This window comes from Enhydra lutris, unplaced genomic scaffold (assembly GCF_002288905.1).
Source record: "Enhydra lutris kenyoni isolate GAN:26980312 unplaced genomic scaffold, ASM228890v2 scaffoldscaffold1, whole genome shotgun sequence".
Classification (NCBI taxonomy): Eukaryota; Metazoa; Chordata; class Mammalia; order Carnivora; family Mustelidae; genus Enhydra; species Enhydra lutris.
The window spans coordinates 66,149,601-66,167,644 of record NW_019154085.1 but is presented as its reverse complement, the minus strand read 5'-3'; the positions used below and the strand labels follow the sequence as shown (position 1 = coordinate 66,167,644).

The following is an 18,044-nucleotide window of genomic DNA, read 5'->3' as shown; positions in this document are numbered from 1 at the left end:
CCTTCCTTCTTCACATTTAGCTGAGCAGGCCTCCGTTATCTTCTCCAATGGTCGGGATTTGCTAGTTGGTGATATTCATGGAAGGACCTTTGCGATGCTGGTGCAGTCTCAAAATCACGGAGTGGCTGTGGGTGTGGATTTTCACTATCATCTACACAGAGTCTTTTGGACTGACACTGTGCAAGATAAGGTAAATAGAAATTTCAGGAGTATAGCTTGGGAGCTGATAGAACCCCAAGAACAAAGTGTTGATAGCTTTTCATTTTTGGGGGAGTGGAAAGGAAAGTTCTTTTGTTTTCTAACAAAAAAGGCCCTTGAGATATTTTATGTTAATCAGCACCTTTTCCATGCTATACTATTACATGTGACCTATTAAACAAAGCAGTCTCTTATATGGATTAGCCTTGAGCAACTTTTAATTTTATTCGAAATGGAGTCCAAAAGCCTAATTAAAAGAAAGAGTAGACATTCTTTCAAAACTGGATAGACATTTGGTAGTAATTTTTGAAACTTGATCATTTAAAATGTAAAAAGTGCTCTGCTTCCTTGGATGATAAAAATCAGATTTTACCTGCATCTTCTAAATGGAACTGTAATTGAAGATTGGGTAACAAATACTGATGGCATTTTGTTTAATAGCCAAAATTTCATTACGCTGTCTTATTTGGAAAGTATGATAGATTTAATTGCAACTTGGAGTGATGCAACAGAGATTTTTAAAACATAAATTTTAGAGAACTGTAAAGGGTTATGACATTTTATTTCTTCCTCTTACATTTCCTTGTACTGTTAATAAAATTTTAATTCAAATAAGTGGTAACTTGCATAGAATTTATAAAAGTTGCAAATTTGGATTATTAACAATTCTGACTTGATTACAGCTAAAAATCAAAACAAACCATCACCACTTCCTCCACAAAAAAATCCATTTTCTTTAATTAAACTTTCAATAGCTACCAAGAATTAGAAATGCAGGATTAAAAAAATCCAACCTTTTATAGTTGCCTTGCATATTAATTTTAAAGAAACTCTTTTGGGGCGCCCGGGTGGCTCAGTGGGTTAAAGCCTCTGCCTTCAGCTCAGGTCATGATCCCAGGGTCCTGGGATCGAGCCCCAAATTGGGATCTCCGCTTGGCTGGGAGCCTGTTTCCCTTCCTCTCTCTCGGCCTGTCTCTCTGCCTACTTGTGATCTCTGTCAAATAAATAAATAAAATCTTTTGGGGCACCTGGGTGGCTCAGTGGATTAAGCTTCTGTCTTTGGCTCAGGTCATGATCCCGGGGTCCTGGGATCGAGCCCTGCATCGGGCTCTCTGCTCAGCAGGGAGCCTGCTTCCTCCCTCTCTCACTGTCTGCCTCTCTGCCTACTTGTAATCTCTGTCAAATAAATAAATAAAATCTTTAAAAAAAAATTAAACTCTTTTTTTCCCCCAGTAGCCCAGGATGTAAAATAGTTTTATTTATTTATTTATTTTGTCTAGATGACTGATTGGTACAACATAAATAGCTATACTGAATGAATATAGGAAAACAATGCCACAGTTAATGTTTAAGAAGTGTAATTTTGGGTTTTCTTTCAGGTTTTTTCAGTTGACATTGATGGCTTAGACATCCAAGAAGTTCTTTCTCTTGATGATCCAGAGAATCTAGCTGTGGACTGGATTAATAATAAACTTTATTTGGTAGAGACCAAGGTCAGCCGCATAGATATGGTCAATTTGGATGGAAGCCATCGGATTGTCCTTATAACTGGAAACTTGGGGCATCCTAGGGGAATTGCTGTGGACCCAACTGTTGGGTAAGTGATGTGAAAACATACTGATTTTAGTATATTTGAAGCTTTATCACTTCCTATGGGTAAAACATCCATTGGATTAATTAAAGGTTGGTTCTGATTTCTTGTAGGGTCTGTACTCTCAAACCCATGTTTATTTTATATCTCCATTCATATAAGCTTTCAATGAGTACATCTATTGGTGTACTAAGCATATATGATTTTTTGGGGTATGGATTTTATTTTTAGTGTTTGCCACATTTGCCTGGCCAGGAGACTGGACTCTGTGTTCTGACTCAACCTAGTAATATTGTTACAACTATATGTTACTTTTGATTCACCATTATCAAGAAGATCATTCTACCATGATTTAGCTGCATTTTTTTTAAAGAGGGGAAAGAAGATGGGAGCTATCCCTTTTAGCACTTACTGTTACAAACTGGGATTGAGAGGACAGTGATAATACCTCATTACAAGTTGCTCAGTGTGGATCACCACATCAGAATTGATAATGCTCATTCATCTCCAGGTGTAAATTCAGATTTTCCTAATGTCCACATTTGAGTGCAGTTATAGGAGACTTAGTTATTTCCTAGATTTTGAAAGTTGGTTCTTAGAGTGTTTGTGTGAACTTCAGGCTACTAAAGGGTTGGTGAATGGTGCTTATTCATTTCTACTTCATGATATCTTGCTGTCTTTCCTTGAAAATAATGGATATGTTCTCTAGACTATGTCTTACAATGGGGAATTAAGGAGGGAAATGATTTGATAGCTTATTTTAAAATTCATTTGTAAATTTTCCTGGATGTAAAAAAGAGAATGAATGGCAGAGCCAGGGGTCAGGGGAGAAAGTTAAGAAGATAGATATGAATTTTGAGGTTGCTATATTAGTGCATTTTAATAGTTGCTATTTGGAGTTGTTGACTCTCCTGATTGGCCCTCGGTAGTTTCTGATTTTTTTTTCTTTGCTGTTCTATACTGCCATGTTCTCTAATCAGCTAGAGGAAATTTCCATTGATCCAAACATGCAACCTAAAAAACAACATTTTCCAGATAAACTTGTAAAACAACTGACTTTCATCATTTGTTTGTCTTTTGTAGTTATTTATTTTTCTCAGATTGGGGGAGCCTTTCTGGGGAACCTAGGTTGGAAAGGGCTTTCATGGATGGCACCAACCGTAAAGACTTGGTAAAAACAAAACTGGGATGGCCTGCTGGGATAACTCTGGATATGGTATCAAAGCGTGTTTACTGGGTTGACTCCCGTTTTGATTACATTGAGACTGTAACCTATGATGGAATTCAAAGGTAAGAAGTACTTTTTAATATTAAGCTTCATAAGTTTGGGGGAAAGTACATAAAATTTATGGAGAGGGACACGGAGGGACCAGAATTAAAATACTGCTTTGTTGATTGACGTTGCATCTTGAATGACTTTTGTGTTGACATTTGTGTTAAGTGACATTTTTTAGGGGGGTTGTTGTTAACTTTTCTCAGGTCCATAATAGCATTCATTAAATATTACCTAGAGCATTTGTTCTTTGATTTCTCCTCCCCAACTTCTCCCCAACTCCCAGATAAAGCACGTTATTTTCATTAACTCCTGAGTCCATTTATTTCTCTGGGTCCCTTATGGTTTATCTCCAAAGATCACTTTATCTTTTAGCTTACTAATTTTCCCCCAGTGAATAAATAAGTTTTATTATTATTATTATTATTATTATTTTTAAAAGATTTTATATGTTTATTTGACAGAGATCACAAATAGGCAGAGAGGCAGGCAGAGAGAGAGGGGGAAGCAGGCTCCCCGCTGAGCAGAGAGCCCAATGTGGGGCTCAATCCCAGGGCCCTGAGCTGAAGGCAGAGGTTTAACCCACTGAGCCACCCAGGTGCCCCAATAAGTTTTATTATTTATTTAACATTAGCTGGTGGGAATTAATCCGTCTTTACTCTGTCTTTATGTATTTAAAATTTCAAAGAGAAATTCTGACTTGTATCTTTACCTGATATACTTCAAAGATACTTAGAATATTTGAACATAAAATATGGTATACTTTTTATTTCATTTTTTTAGTCTGATGAGAGTTAACTGTAAATTAAATTGTTAACTATTTTAGTATCTCTGCTTTTGATATTTTCAAAAGTTGGTTAAAACACAGTTTTTAAGTTTGTCAGAATTACTCTTTGTGGATTTAGAAAATAAGCTGGCCAATTTAATTTTTCCAAATGACTTGAATTTATTGTTTTCTCAAGTAAGGAATATTATAGTTTTGCTTTCTCCTTTATCTCTGTTTTGTAAGGATGGTATCACAGTCTGCCACTGGATTTCATATTCTTAGAACAGTATCTACTTGGTTAAATGAAGTGATTGGGTATTAAGACTATGACTTCTCATCATTCAAACTGGTTCCCATATGAGAATGTGAAAAAATTTAATGAGAAAATATCAACCCAATAAGTCATACAAAAACAATGAGAAATTTCCTAATTTTTTTACTCTTCCACAGATGTTTTGACATTATTTTAGATAGTATAAATGTTTTTATTCTAAGGTTAAAGTAAAACATAGAAACCTAACAGTCAATGGAATTTCAGAAATATTTGAGCACTTTGCTGGCTGTGAAGAAACATCAAAGAGCTATTAAAGCTCATGAGTACAGCTGAAATCATAAAGTCACTGCCTATTGGCATTGCCAGCAGGTGGCATTCAGGGTTCTGGAATTTGCTAACTGAAAAGGAGAAACCATTCTCTAATCTTAATGTACCATGTCATTGTTGAGTGTTTTAAAGTGTGGGCTAACTTTGCACCTTAGGTTTCTCTCCCCACCCCCACCATGTTTTTGGTGTGTTTCCCAGCCTTAGTATCTTCAGTTCTTTTCTTAGAGGCCCGTTGTGCTTTTTAGTTTTCAGAGGTGTTAAGATTTTTCTTTAAGGTCTTTGTTTTTGCAAAGAGGAAAAAAAAAGAGTTTTCCCTCATGAATCGTCCTTTACCTTGCTTTCTTTATGTGGCTAAGTGAATTATTACTGTGTAGAAGTAGTTACGGAGACCATGTTGATTTTTCTTTCCCTTGCTTGGCATCTTTTACTTTTTCTTCCGCCAAAGCAGCATTGGCCACCCTGTACCTCCACTGTAAGTATGATGAGTGGACAGTTTTATCAAGCACAGGGGAGCTGTGGTAGCAGTACTTATCAGTTTCCCAAAGTGACATCAGGAATAGGTCTGCGTGTTTGCTCTGGGTTCAACTCTTCTGCTCACTATCCTGCTTCCTGATGCTAAGAAATGGTTAATGGTACAGTGTGAGATATGTTGAAGGTACCTGCTACCACATTTACATTCCCTTGTTACACTCTTTTACCTATGGATTACAAAATGATATTTCACAGCTTAGCCATTTTTTTCTTTTTTTCTTTCTTTCTTTCTTTTTTTTTTTTTGGCGGGGTGACCTTAATAGAATGAGAAGCATGTAAAAAACAGTCATTTTTCAAAAAATCTGCAACAAACTAGGACTGGGGCTGAATTTTATTTTCAAGGGCTTTTCCCAAGAGACCACATGAAAATCCTTCTATCAGATGTAGGTCGAAATATACCCACATCTTAAAATGTATTTTTCTGTATATCTTGTAACAATAAATTACCTAGCCTTTTAGGCATTTACTTGAATTACTTCCACCTTTAATCAGAATGGAGGAAAACAAAAAGTTTGTGATACACATCTTTTGTAACAGGAAGACAGTAGTCCAAGGAGGCTCACTCATTCCTCATGCCTTCGGAATAAGTTTGTTTGAAGGTCATGTATTCTTTACTGATTGGACAAAGATGGCTGTAATGAAGGCAAACAAGTTCACAGAGACCAGTCCACAAGAGTACCACCAGACTTCTCTGAGGCCCTTTGGAGTGACTGTTTACCATTCCCTCAGGCAGCCCTACGGTATGGTATATCCAGAACAATGGAAACCCTGCTTAGTACTGGCCTTGGTAGAAAGGTTTTCTCAGTGCTGTGGGAGTTAATGATGAGTGATCTAATGAGATCTGGGTGGCATTTTCAAATATATGATGGGTTATCTAGAGAGTTAACCTCTGTGAAATTGGCTGCATAGATCATGGGGCCTTCTGAAAAAAATTGATGTATTTCAGAGTTAAAATGCCAAATCTACAGGAAACTTAGAGATGTAATTTACATATATTTATTGGCACCTGCAATATGCCAGGTCCTGTCTACCTGCTGGGGATGGACAGCAAACAAACCGAACCAAAATATATTCTACCTTCATTTTACTGGGAGAAATCTTGTATTCAATCTGTTAATATTTAAGTTAAGGAAACTGAGGCCTAGAGGAGAAAACTAACATGCCTGAGTATTTAAGGTAGTGTCAGAGCCAATTTCTTCCTCATCTTCTCTGTTGAATATGTATGACACCTGTTACTTCACCTGCCTTGGGACTGTCATAGCCATCGGTGTTTGACGTCTCATAGGCTGGTGACTTATCAAAGTAAAGAAATATTTTGATTTAGACACCATTTAGTCTTCTATTATTTTATAGCAAGTCTTGTTTGTGTTTCAAGGTTTTAAGTTGACAGGACTATTGCAACTGTATAGAACTCTTTTCTGTATTTGCTCATGCATCAAAAAAAAAAAAAAGAAATATAAACCGTATGGATAGAAAGTTCAGTATCAGTGAAGAGTAATTAAGGGAAAGGCAGATTTTACTTTAAAACTCCCATATTGAGTGGTGGGGTCTGACTTTAGAATGGAGAAAGACCATAAATTAATTAGGTTGGTATATATTTTTTTTAAACAGAAACCAACCACTGGAACTGATACACTGAACGATATTCATCTCAGTGTAGTCATCCTGCGATAACATTTACTTTAGCTGAAAATATGTACTCCACCTGAAAACATTTTGGTAGTCTCTATTTGGAATAATCAGTTCATGAGCTACTAAATTCCTGTTTGCCCTTGACCAAATATACTACCCAATTTTATCATCCAAATTATTTGTTGTTTCCCCCAATCAGTCCACCTGAGAAGGTAAAGAGACTTGTTTTGTTTTCTTTTATTATTATTATTATTATTATTATTATTATCATTTTTTTTTTTGTAAAGAGACAATTTTAAAGAATAAGTCAAGGGCTAAGAAGACAGTTTTCAAAGCAGAGAAGACCTTGTTGGCTTTGACAGGCTTTGTGTACAATGAGTTTTTGAGTCCCGCTTTGAGAATGCATTTTAGAAGTATAAACTGGGGCTTGTAGGGTTTTGGATTTAGATCTGGATTTGACTTCTGGTTTAGCGCTGAATAATATTGGACAAGTTGTGTTACCTTCTGAAACTTTGGTTTCCTCTTTTATAAAATTGGGATAATAATACTTAGCTCTTAGAGTCATTGATTGTAAGTTGCTTTACTTAAAAAGCACGCATCCAGTCAGTTACAGCTCCTTATTCTATCTCATGAATGTCCAAGTAACACTCAAGCTTTTTGGGGGGAGGCAGTTATTTTTAACCACTGAGGCTAGCAGATGTGATTACCGTGGGGAGAAGAACTCCCAGAGTTACACAGCTGTGGGAATCCTGTGTGTTGCCATGACCAGTTTGAGGGCAGGTGGGAGAGCTTACATGGGGTGTTTATAGCAGCAGCCAGCAGTAGCGTTTGAGTTCAAGCCCATTATTTTGTTTCATGTACCTGGCTCAAAGTGGTTTCACGTGTCTTGGGTAATCATAACATTTCTAATTGAGATTTAACCCTGTGTATTTTTTCCTCTAGTTAGCAATCCATGCAGAGATAACAATGGGGGCTGTGAACACATCTGTGTCCTCAGCCACAGAACAGATAATGATGGTTTGGGTTACCGCTGCAGGTGCACCCTCGGCTTCAGCCTGGATGTGAATAACCGCCACTGCGTTGGTAAGAACTCCCTTCGGGGCTGTCTTTTTGGTAGGCAGCTGAGCGGCATGTGCAGCTTTTGGACTGGGTCGGCTTCCTGTCGTACTCCTTCATGGCGAAACATCACTTGGTAGCTGACAGCGTCTTCCTCTGTGGGCACCACTCCCTTTACACACAGGGTTCGGAGATGTAAATTCCTGTTCTTTGGGCCTTTCCTTTTTTTTTTTTTTTTAATCATTTTTTTAATTTATTTTCAGCATAACAGTATTCGTTATTTTTTGTACCACACTCAGTGCTCCTTGCAATCTGTGCCCTCTCTAATACCCACCACCTGGTTGGGCCTTTCCTTTAATTGCACATTTAGGGTTTCCTTGGGACCCCCTTTCCCCTTTTCTCCTTCCGGAAATCTTTGTCTCCTTTCAAAATTATGCTTTTGAAATTCCATACAATTTAATTTTGAGTTTTCTCTGCTACGTATACCTTTTCCACTTTAGATGTTAGCCTTCCCTTTATTGGGAAGTACTTCCCGTCCCTTCCGTTACCCTCCCCTAGTCGGCTGCTTCTGCCCCTCCTGGGGCGTGGTTGCACCTCCATCCCGCTTGGCTTTATTGCTGTGTCCAAAGTTTGAACTTACTGTTGGGGTGACCCATTTCCTCATCCAGTTTTTCACTTTTCAGCTCAGATTTTCTCTTTATATGCCTCTGTCTCCGGGATTCAGTTATTCCCTCAAGCACTTCTTGTCCTTCTCTTGGGTTTCCTACACATCTGCTTGGGAGTGGGCTGTTGCCATGCCTCTGCTGATGACGAAATGCACACTCCTGCAATATTTGGTTTTCTTTTCTTCCTTTGAAAACTCTCGTTTTTAATGCCTTTGACAAATTCTTGCTCCCCAGATGGTACTGCTTTGGGCTTGGTGATGTAAGTTCTCTAATTCTAACTGAAACTACTTTGTTCACTTTGTGGGTGATCCTAGATTCACGTAAAAAACACTGTCATTCAGAAAGCCATGTGTCTCTAGCTACTATATTGACACCACATTGTCTAATAATTTTACTTTTAAATTCCTACAGTTTTTATCTTTGTCTTGGGTACACCTCCTTCATCTCTCTCTTTTTGGTTTCCTGACATACTCATACTGTCTCCTTCTTTGATTTTAAAGTCACTCCTTTTTTCCTGTTTCATCTGTTTTTCCTTTCTCCTCCCAACTTTCCCTCCTTTACTTATTTCTAAATAACTTAGCTGGTTGCTCTTTCTCGAGTCTTAATACCTTAAAAACTGCAGTAGGATTCGTGGTGTAGATCTCTATAAAAAAGTTAATCCCCAGTCGAGAATTTTGATGAAATTACTATGTAGTTCAGTTAATAATAAAATTCATCACAGGGACCATGTTTTATATAAATAAATCTTAAGGATACTTAATTTCTCAAGAAGAAGCAAGATTATAATCGTCGTATCACCTTCATAGCTGCTTATCTTTTTTTCCCTCTCTCCCCATGATTGCCAACAATGTTTTTGACAGATTTGTTTTTCATGTTGTTTTCAGAATTATAAAATTTGCTTTATGGATATATAAATAATTTCTCTGGAATTGAGGGAGGACAAGAATCAGGCTATGGCCAATTGTGTTGTGTTCTTCTTCCTACAGCTGTTAAGCAGTTCCTGATCTTTTCGTCTGAAGTGGCTGTTCGTGGCATCCCATTCAACCTGTCTACCCAGGAAGATGTCATAGTACCAGTTACAGGAAATCCTTCTTTTTTTGTTGGGATTGATTTTGATGCCCAGGAGAACACTCTCTTCTTTTCAGATACATCAAAAGACATGATTTTTAAACAGAATATCAATGGCACAGGTAAGAATACATTAAAAATTTTTTTTGCATGGTTTGTACATTTTTAAATAATAGTACTAAAAATGTGCTCACTAGAACTTATGTAGCTTGCTAAATACTTTTAGTTCAGAAGAAATCCATTGCTTGACTTTAGTTAAAACAAACACTTCCTTCCTTTAAGAGTGTATTTTTAACAATGAGAAATAATAATAACATCAAAGACGCTGACATTACATAAAAGGAAAGTCAAGTGTATGAAAGTCAGTAATGGGTTAATTGACTAGACTAGGGGCTTGATACTATAATAATAAAAAACCCCATGATTATATGGGAATATAGACTTACTATAAGTTTTAAGTTGATTGGGATTCTGTTAATATCTTTATGATCATCACAGATAATTATGGGAGGTCACACTTTACTGCCAGATACCTTATTGAATGATGGCATAACTCAGTATTTTGATTTTATAACCTACTGGAGAATTCTACCAAACATTGAAAGAAGAGTTTTTTTTTTTTAAAAAGAGTTGATTCTTTTAAAGCTCTTCCAAAATATTTAGGAAAGGGGAATACTTTTCATAGTCATTTTATGAAGCCAGCATTACTTTGATACCAAAACCAGATTGGGATACCATAAGAAAAGGAAACCATAGAACAATACCTCTGATAGATATCGATGTAAGAATTCTCAACAGAATATTGCAAACCGAATTCAAGAACATATTAAAAGGATTATATGCTATGACCAAGTGGGATTTATCCCTGGGATGTAAGGGTGGTACAATATATGCAAATCAATAAATGTAATATGTCACATCAGTAAAATGAAAGAAAATCACATGATCATCTCAATAGATGCAGGAAAAGCATTTGACAAAATAAAACATACTTTCATAATAAAAACTCTTAACAGAGTAGCTATAAAAGAAAAATACCTCAATATAATAAAGGCCATGTACTACATAAACATAGCTAACATTATACTTAATGGAGAGAAATTGACAGCATTTCACCTAGGATGAAGAGCAAGGCAAGGATGCCCTCTGTCACCACTCCTGTTCCATATAGTACTGGAGGTCCTAGCTAGAGCAGTTAAGCAAGACAAAGAAGTAAAAGGCATCCAGATCAGAAAGGGAGAATTAAAAAAGTAGTTATTTGCTGATGATATGATCCTGTATATATAGAAAATCCCAAAGGATCAGTCAAGAACTGTTGAAATTAATGAATAATTTCCATAAAGTGTCAGGACACAGTCAACGTACAGAAATCAGTTGCATTCTTTTACACTAATGATGAAGCCTACAAAAAAGACATAAAGAAAAACATTCCATTCACAGTAGCATCAAAAACAGTAAAATACGTAGAAATAAATTTAACCAATGAAGTGGAAGATCTGTACAATGAAAACCACAAAACTTAGGTGAAAGAAATTAAAGAAGACAGAAATAAATGGAAAAACATCCATGTTCATGGACTGGAAGAATTAATATTGTTAAAAAGGTCCTACCACCCAAAGTCATCTACAGTTCAGTACAATCCCCATCAAATTACCAAAGACATTCCTCATGGAAATAGAAGAAACAGTCCTAAAATTTGTATGGAACCATAAAATAGCCTGAATAGCAAAACCAATCCTGAGGAAATAGAACAAGGTGAGACATATCACACTTCCAGATTTCAAACTATACTATAAAGCCATACATAGCTACTGTAATAAAAACAGTATGATATGGGCACAAAAATAGACACATCATAGAACAGTGGGACAAAATAGCCCAGAAGTAGACCCTAGCATATATAGTCAACTAATATTTGAAAGGAGATTCAAGACTAACCAATGGGAAAAGTTTCTTCAACAAATGGTGCCAGGCAAACTGGAGAAACACAAGTAATATAATGAAATTGGACCCCTATTTCCAAAGGCCCACATAAGTCACAAAAAAATTAACCAAAATAGATCAAAGACTTAAAAGACTGATACCTGATACCATAAAACTCCTAGAAGAAAATGTAGGGAAGAAGTTCATCAGTACTGGTCTTCGCAGAATTTTTTGTGCATGATGTCAAGCACAAACAACAGCAACAACAACGATGAACAAATGAGACTACCTCAAACTCAAAAGCTCCTGCACATTAGAACAACAAAATGAAACGACAACCTACAGGATGGGAGAAGATATTTGCACACTATATATTAGATAAGGGGGTCAGTATCCAAAATACATAAAGAACTCAGTCTAGCTCAATAAAAACAACAGGGGTGCCTGGGTGGCTCAGTGGGTTAAACCGCTGCCTTCGGCTCAGGTCATGATCTCAGGGTCCTGGGAACGAGTCCCACGTCGGGCTCTCTGCTCAGCAGGGAGCCTGCTTCCCTCTCTCTCTCTCTCTGCCTGCCTCTCTACTTGTGATCTCTCTCTGTCAAATAAATAAATAAAATCTTAAAAAAAAATAACAACAACAACAACAACAACAACAACAACAAAAATCTAATTAGAAAGTGGACAGAAGAACCAAATAGACATTTTCTCAAATGGGACATCAAAATGACCTACAGATACATGAAAAGATGCTCAGCATCAATAATCATTAGGTAAATGCAAATCAAAACTATAATGAGATACCACCCGAAACCAGTCAGAATGGCTAATGTTGAAAAGACAAGAAATAACAAGTGTTCGTGAAGATGTGGAGAAAAGGGAACTCTGAACTGTTGGTAGGAATGTGAATTGGTGCAGCCACTATGGAAAATAGTATGAAGTTTCCTCAAAAAATTAAAAATAGAAATACCATATGATCCAGTAATTCCACAACTGGTATTTGCCTAAAGAAGATGAAAACATGGGTGCGTGGGTGGCTCAGTTGGTTAAGCCACTGCCTTCGGCTCAGGTCATGATCCCGGAGTCTCAGGATCGAGTCCCGCATCGGGCTTCCAGCTCTTCGGGGAGTCTGTTTCTCCCTCTGACCTTCCCCCCTCTCATGCTCTCTCTCACTCTTTTTCTCTCAAATAAAATCTTTAAAAAAAAAAAAGATGAAGACACTAATTTGAGAAGATACAACTCTATTTGTTGCAGCCTTATTTACAATAGCCAAATTATGGAAAGGGCCCAAGTGTCCATCAATAGATTAATGAAGATGTGATACACACACACACACACACACACACACACACACAGGGATGATACTCAGCCATAAAAAGAATGACGTTGTGTGATTTGCAACAACATGGATAGAGCTAGAGAGTATGCTGTTAGGTGAAATAAGCCAGTCAGAGAAAGACAAATACCATATGATTCATTCATATGTGGTATTTAAGAAGCAGATGAACAAAGGAAAAAAGAAAGAGACAAAGTAAAATATAGACTCTTAACTATAGAGAACCAATTGATGATTACCAGGGAGGGGATGGATGGAGGGATTCATGAAATAAGGGAAGGAGATTAAGAGAGCACTTACCTAGATGAGCACTGAGTAATATACAGAATTGTTGAATCACTATATTGTAAAAGTGAAACAAATACAGCAGTGTATGTTAACTATACTGGAATTTAAAAAAATTTCATCTTCCTCTGTTTCCTTTTTATTTGGGTTCCTTTTTCTTTTTTTGAAGATTTTATTTATTGATTTTAGAGAAAGAGAGAGAGAGAGAGCACAGCAGGGGGAGAGGCAGAGGGAGAGGGAGAAGTAGCCTCGCTGTTGAGCTGGGAGCCTAACATGGGGCTTGATCCCAGGACCTGGAGATCTTGACCTGAGCCAAAGGCAGACACTTTAACCACCTGAGCCACCCAGGCACCCCTCCTTTTTCTTTTTTTTTTAATTTCAACTTTTTTTTTTCCCCCATGATGGAAGCTTTCTTCAGATTTCTGTGATTCTTGTTGAATATCTTATTGTTTAATAAGGGCAAGTCTATAAAAGCTACCAGAAGGTCTGTCTGTATGTATGAGTCTCATCAGCTGGTGAACTTCCTGTGATAAGGCAGCCTTTCTGTTGGGGAGCTTCCAAACATTGATATTAGTGAATGATGTTAATGAATCCTTTTCTAGAGATAGTCATTTGTCATTAGTAGATGTCTCCATTCTCCTTGGTGTGGGGAGTAAGAGGTGGTGAGGGTAGTTTGCGGTCTATGTTCTAGGAGAAGTACAGAGGACAGGGAGCTGAGGACCCTTCAGTTTATGAGTCACACAATCCTCCTGTATTCAGTCCTGTTCCATTCCAGCATTCCCTTGTGCACTGTAGTATCCTTGAGCCCACAGCATCTCTGCATCAGTTCCTCCAGAGAAGATATCTGATCTGGTCAGAGAGGTAGATGGAAGGGAGTGACATAGAAGTTTAGGCTCTGCAAGGGATCTGGTGGTGTAATTGCTCTGGATACCAACTTCTAACTAAGCCCCTCAGTTCCTCACCCCTGCTATTCTCCTAGTATCTCTGAGAGCCAATTTGCTGAGGCTTCTGCATGTGTGTGGCATGTGTGTGTGGGTGTGTGTGGGGGGGTCTTCCCTCTGCTGGCACTGAGTTTGCAGCTTTCTCCTCCAACTTAGTTACTATCCCTCTAATCACTTTGTCTTCTAAACCATGGAAATCTCTTATCAGCTGTCCCTGTATTATCATCTTAAGAGTTTGGAAGGAAGGGGCGCCTGGGTGGCTCAGTGGGTTAAGCCTCTGCCTTCAGCTCAGGTCATGGTCTCAGGGTCCTAGGATTGAGCCCCGCATCAGGCTCTCTGCTCAGTGGGGAGCCTGCTTCCCCCTTTCTCTCTGCCTGCCTCTCTGCCTATTTGTGATCTCTCTCTCTCTCTCTGTCAAATAAATAAAATAAATAAAATCTTAAAAAAAAAAAAGAGTTTGGAAGGAAGAGGAGAAAATGCATGTGGTCAGTCTTCTACTTTGAACCAGAGTGCATCTTCTCTGGGGACCAGAGTTAGTTCCTCTGAGCTTGGAGGATTGCAGGCAATCTTAGTTCTCACCAAAAGGCAGTGTGGGGTCTCCCAGCCCCATGTAAGCTCAGTCTCCTACCGGTGTCTCACAGCTCAGCTCCCTTCTGCTTTGTCAAACTGGAATGCTCATCATGCTTTTTGTCAATTTCTGGTCTACATGTTGAGCAAGTTACCTTTTAAAATATTCTGTAGTCAGTGGTTAAACTTTCTATGCTTTGGTGAGGGAGGTATTGCATTGCTGTTTTCCAGGGAGAGGAATAAGTGTTGGTAAAAACGTGTAGAAAATGAGTTGTCAGAAATCAGTTAAAGTCAAGATCAGCTGAATGAAGCTCAGGAACTCAGATATGCTCAAATCTCTCATCCTAAAAATGTAACCCACCTGCCAGTCCCTGTGTCTCTCTAGTTACTGCTCTCTCCAAGGTTGGACTACATGTTCCTGTTCTCACTTCCACATTTGTACTTGCCACTTATTTCTCATGCCATCTCAATCTGGCAACTATGTCACTTAAAACCCTTCTCATCTTGGTCACCTCCAGTCTTGTTTCCTTCTCTTTCTTGTTCATTTTTTCTGGTGCTCTTAACAGGTCTTTCCTTCTTTGCCTGTTTCCTAAACAACTGTGTTCTCTGGTGTTCAGCATTGGTTCTCTTCTTCTTCTTCATCTTTTGCATGACTTTGCACCTTCTGTGTCTTTGATTACTGTTTATGTAATGATTTATCAATCGGTGTGGGGAGACTTATGATAGATTTTCCTCCTAACCTGGGGAATGAAGGAAAGATCAAGAAAGGCTCTTTCAGTTGATGATATAAATCTCTTTCCGAGCTCTCTAAGGTTCAGACGTATAATGCCAACTGCCTTGGATATCTCACCATATATCCCACAATCACCTCAAAACCAAGAGGTCTAAGTGGACATCTGTACCCATTTTCTCACAGAGGTCCTGCCTTAGCATAGAGCATGGCCACTCTCCCTTCCCCTCCTATTCTTCCATTCCTCCCAGGATCTGGTGGTTATCTAGACTTTTCCCTTTCTTTTAGTCTCTGTCATTAACGTGTTAACCTTTGAAACGTGGAGTTCTCAGTCTGTCTCCCTCTCACTTCCAAGCTTTCGCTTTCCTATAGCACCCAATTCAACACTTCCTTTGGGAAACTTTTCCTCACTTCTACATTGCCATACGCTTCATTTGGAGTCTGTGTTTCATATCATTCTGTGCATACGCTCTGTCATAACACCCATTACTCTTTGATTTTTGCCCCCTGGCTCTGTCCCACTTCATTATAAATCCCTTGAAGGCAGTGTTCACACTTCTTTCAGGATGCTTCACTTTTCTAGGACTCAGTTTCCTCATCTGCAAAATAGAGATACTAGTAATACCTTGACTGAACCAATGTAAAGGTGGATGAACCCATGTAAAATTCTTGGACCACTTCCTGGCTCATAATTAGTGTTCAGTGAAAGCTGTTATTATAATACTATTAGCAATATTATGTTTCCTAAGTATCTAGTATGGTGTCTAGCACTTAGAGGACTTTCTTTTTATAATTCACTAAGTAGATGAATGGAAAAAGCACTAAGATTGGTTTTCCTACTTCAAAAAAAGAGTTGTCTTTTACTGTGACTCAGATTTTCTTTAGCAAAAATAGGAAAAAGAGAGGATAAGACAGAAAAGTTTCACAAAGAGGAAAGTGGTCTTTTTTCTCCCAAACCCAGTTCTGGTTTTCTTTTGGTATCTTCACTGGTCTTTTCAAAACGTGGCAACTTAGAGTTTTTGAAAGGCTGTTGATGAGAAGGTTGGGCCATCCCACCTCAGAGATCTCCCTCCCCCAGTCGTACCTGGCTGTGTCAGCTTATCAGAGCTGTCTGTGGGTGGTGTTTATGAATATGTGAACTCAGGTATCTTCTCTTCAGATGTTCTGTAATGAGAATTTTTAAATTTTTTTTCTAGAAGGTTGAACAGGGGAGTAAATGTAGGGCATACCACTTCTGGTTCTGTTTATCAGAATCATTTCTGTTCTTTGAGATCCAAACTTTTGGGAATGGATAGATTCTAGGTTTATCTCATGTTTTTGCTCAGCAGTTTAGTGTTTTTTGTTTTTTTTTTTTAAGGAATTCCATATAGGTTACTGAAATATGCTGTAACTCTGACACAATTTAAATATGCAGTAGCAGGAAAATGTATGTCATAGAATATGCTTAGTTTAAACTGTGTCCATATCTCAATTTACAGGAAGAGAGATTCTCACTGCCAACAGGGTGGAAAGTGTTGAAAGTTTGAGTTTTGACTGGATTTCAAAGAATCTCTATTGGACAGACCCTTCTTACAGGAGTATCAGTGTCATGAGGCTAGCTGATAAATCGAGACGTGCAATCATCCAGAATTTAAATAACCCACGATCAATTGTAGTTCATCCTATCGCTGGGTAAGTGTGTTCATGTTCCCTGAAGAGCTTGAAACGGTATGTCTTTTAAAGTTATGGAAAAGTGGTGCCACAGTTTTTTGGCAAGTTCAGCAAATGTAGGATAGAACTATATAAATTGAAATCACCTTAAATTTTATCCCTTTAGCATAAGCTTACGTAATCACTTTATCTCTTTGAAAACACTTTCTCCTTAGTTTCAGCTTTCCCAGTCTTCACTAAAATTTGGGTTTTTTTTCCACAATTGAAGAGGACCAACAATGTGATACAGATTCAGTAGAGAAGGATTGAATGTGCAGTGGAATTATCAGGAAAGGCTCAAATTCTTCCCCTGCTTTAATGTATTGATATAAAGCATAGCAAAACTTGCTTAATCATTCAGTAGTTTTCAGACTAAAAAGTCTTTCAGACTACACACTGAGTTTCATGTTTAACCATTCCATAACTGGCGGTGTCAGACAAAAACAGTTTATACTATTCTTCTTAGGTTCTTATCTTTCTAATTTAAATATGGTTAATAGCTAATATGTTTGTTTCCAACAAGTCTGAGCTGGGTAGTTGTAGTTGAGTGGAATTTAAAAAAAAAAGAAAGAAAGAAAATGAGTAGGAATTCACGAAAGCCTGACTCATGGAGGGCACATAGTGAGCACTTTACATAATCTTGTCTAATTCAAAAGCTGGTTTGTGAGCCAGGTAGATGACTGCCTATTAAGCCATAGTTAGGATTCAGATTCCAGGCCTACTTTGACTACAAAACCTTTGTGTCTAAAAACTCTGTATGCTGCCTCTAGAATGTTTATTTTGTATTTAAATTTTCTCCCTGTGAAATAATGTAAGAAACATTTAAAAACTGGTGATACTATTAATAAGAAATTGTATTGCCGTGTAGAGAGTTGATTTTCTAATGAATTTATCTTAAACCAAATCTTTGGCATTTGGTTTTGAAAAGCTGTTAAATTCCTTTCCTACTGACTCTTCATTTAAAAGAATATGAAGTCACATTTCAGAAAGTTACTTTTGGAAAAGATTAATTTTAGTTTCTAAGGCTCACATGAAAGAGAAATTTCTTTTTCCCCTAGATTTTTCTTTATGTCACTCCTCAGAATAACACAAACATGCCTTGGGTAGAGATAGTATGAAAGTTATGTTGGTTTGTGTGTACTCTTCATCAGAGATGAAATCCTTTCCTGCTGCAGATTTATCAGTTCCTTGTGGA

General features: G+C 37.7%; 1 protein-coding gene across 1 annotated transcript in view; it reads left to right on the top strand.

Annotated features, from left to right (window-relative positions):
- Positions 1 to 18,044, top strand: part of LOC111141989 (LDL receptor related protein 2) — a 202,141-nt gene that overhangs the window by 73,440 nt on the left and 110,657 nt on the right. The window contains exons 11-17 of the mRNA XM_022494900.1: positions 21 to 190; positions 1,578 to 1,795; positions 2,873 to 3,079; positions 5,498 to 5,700; positions 7,535 to 7,675; positions 9,300 to 9,503; positions 16,639 to 16,831. Of these exons, the coding sequence (XP_022350608.1) occupies positions 21 to 190; positions 1,578 to 1,795; positions 2,873 to 3,079; positions 5,498 to 5,700; positions 7,535 to 7,675; positions 9,300 to 9,503; positions 16,639 to 16,831 (1,336 nt within the window). The remainder of the gene's footprint in view (positions 1 to 20; positions 191 to 1,577; positions 1,796 to 2,872; positions 3,080 to 5,497; positions 5,701 to 7,534; positions 7,676 to 9,299; positions 9,504 to 16,638; positions 16,832 to 18,044) is intronic.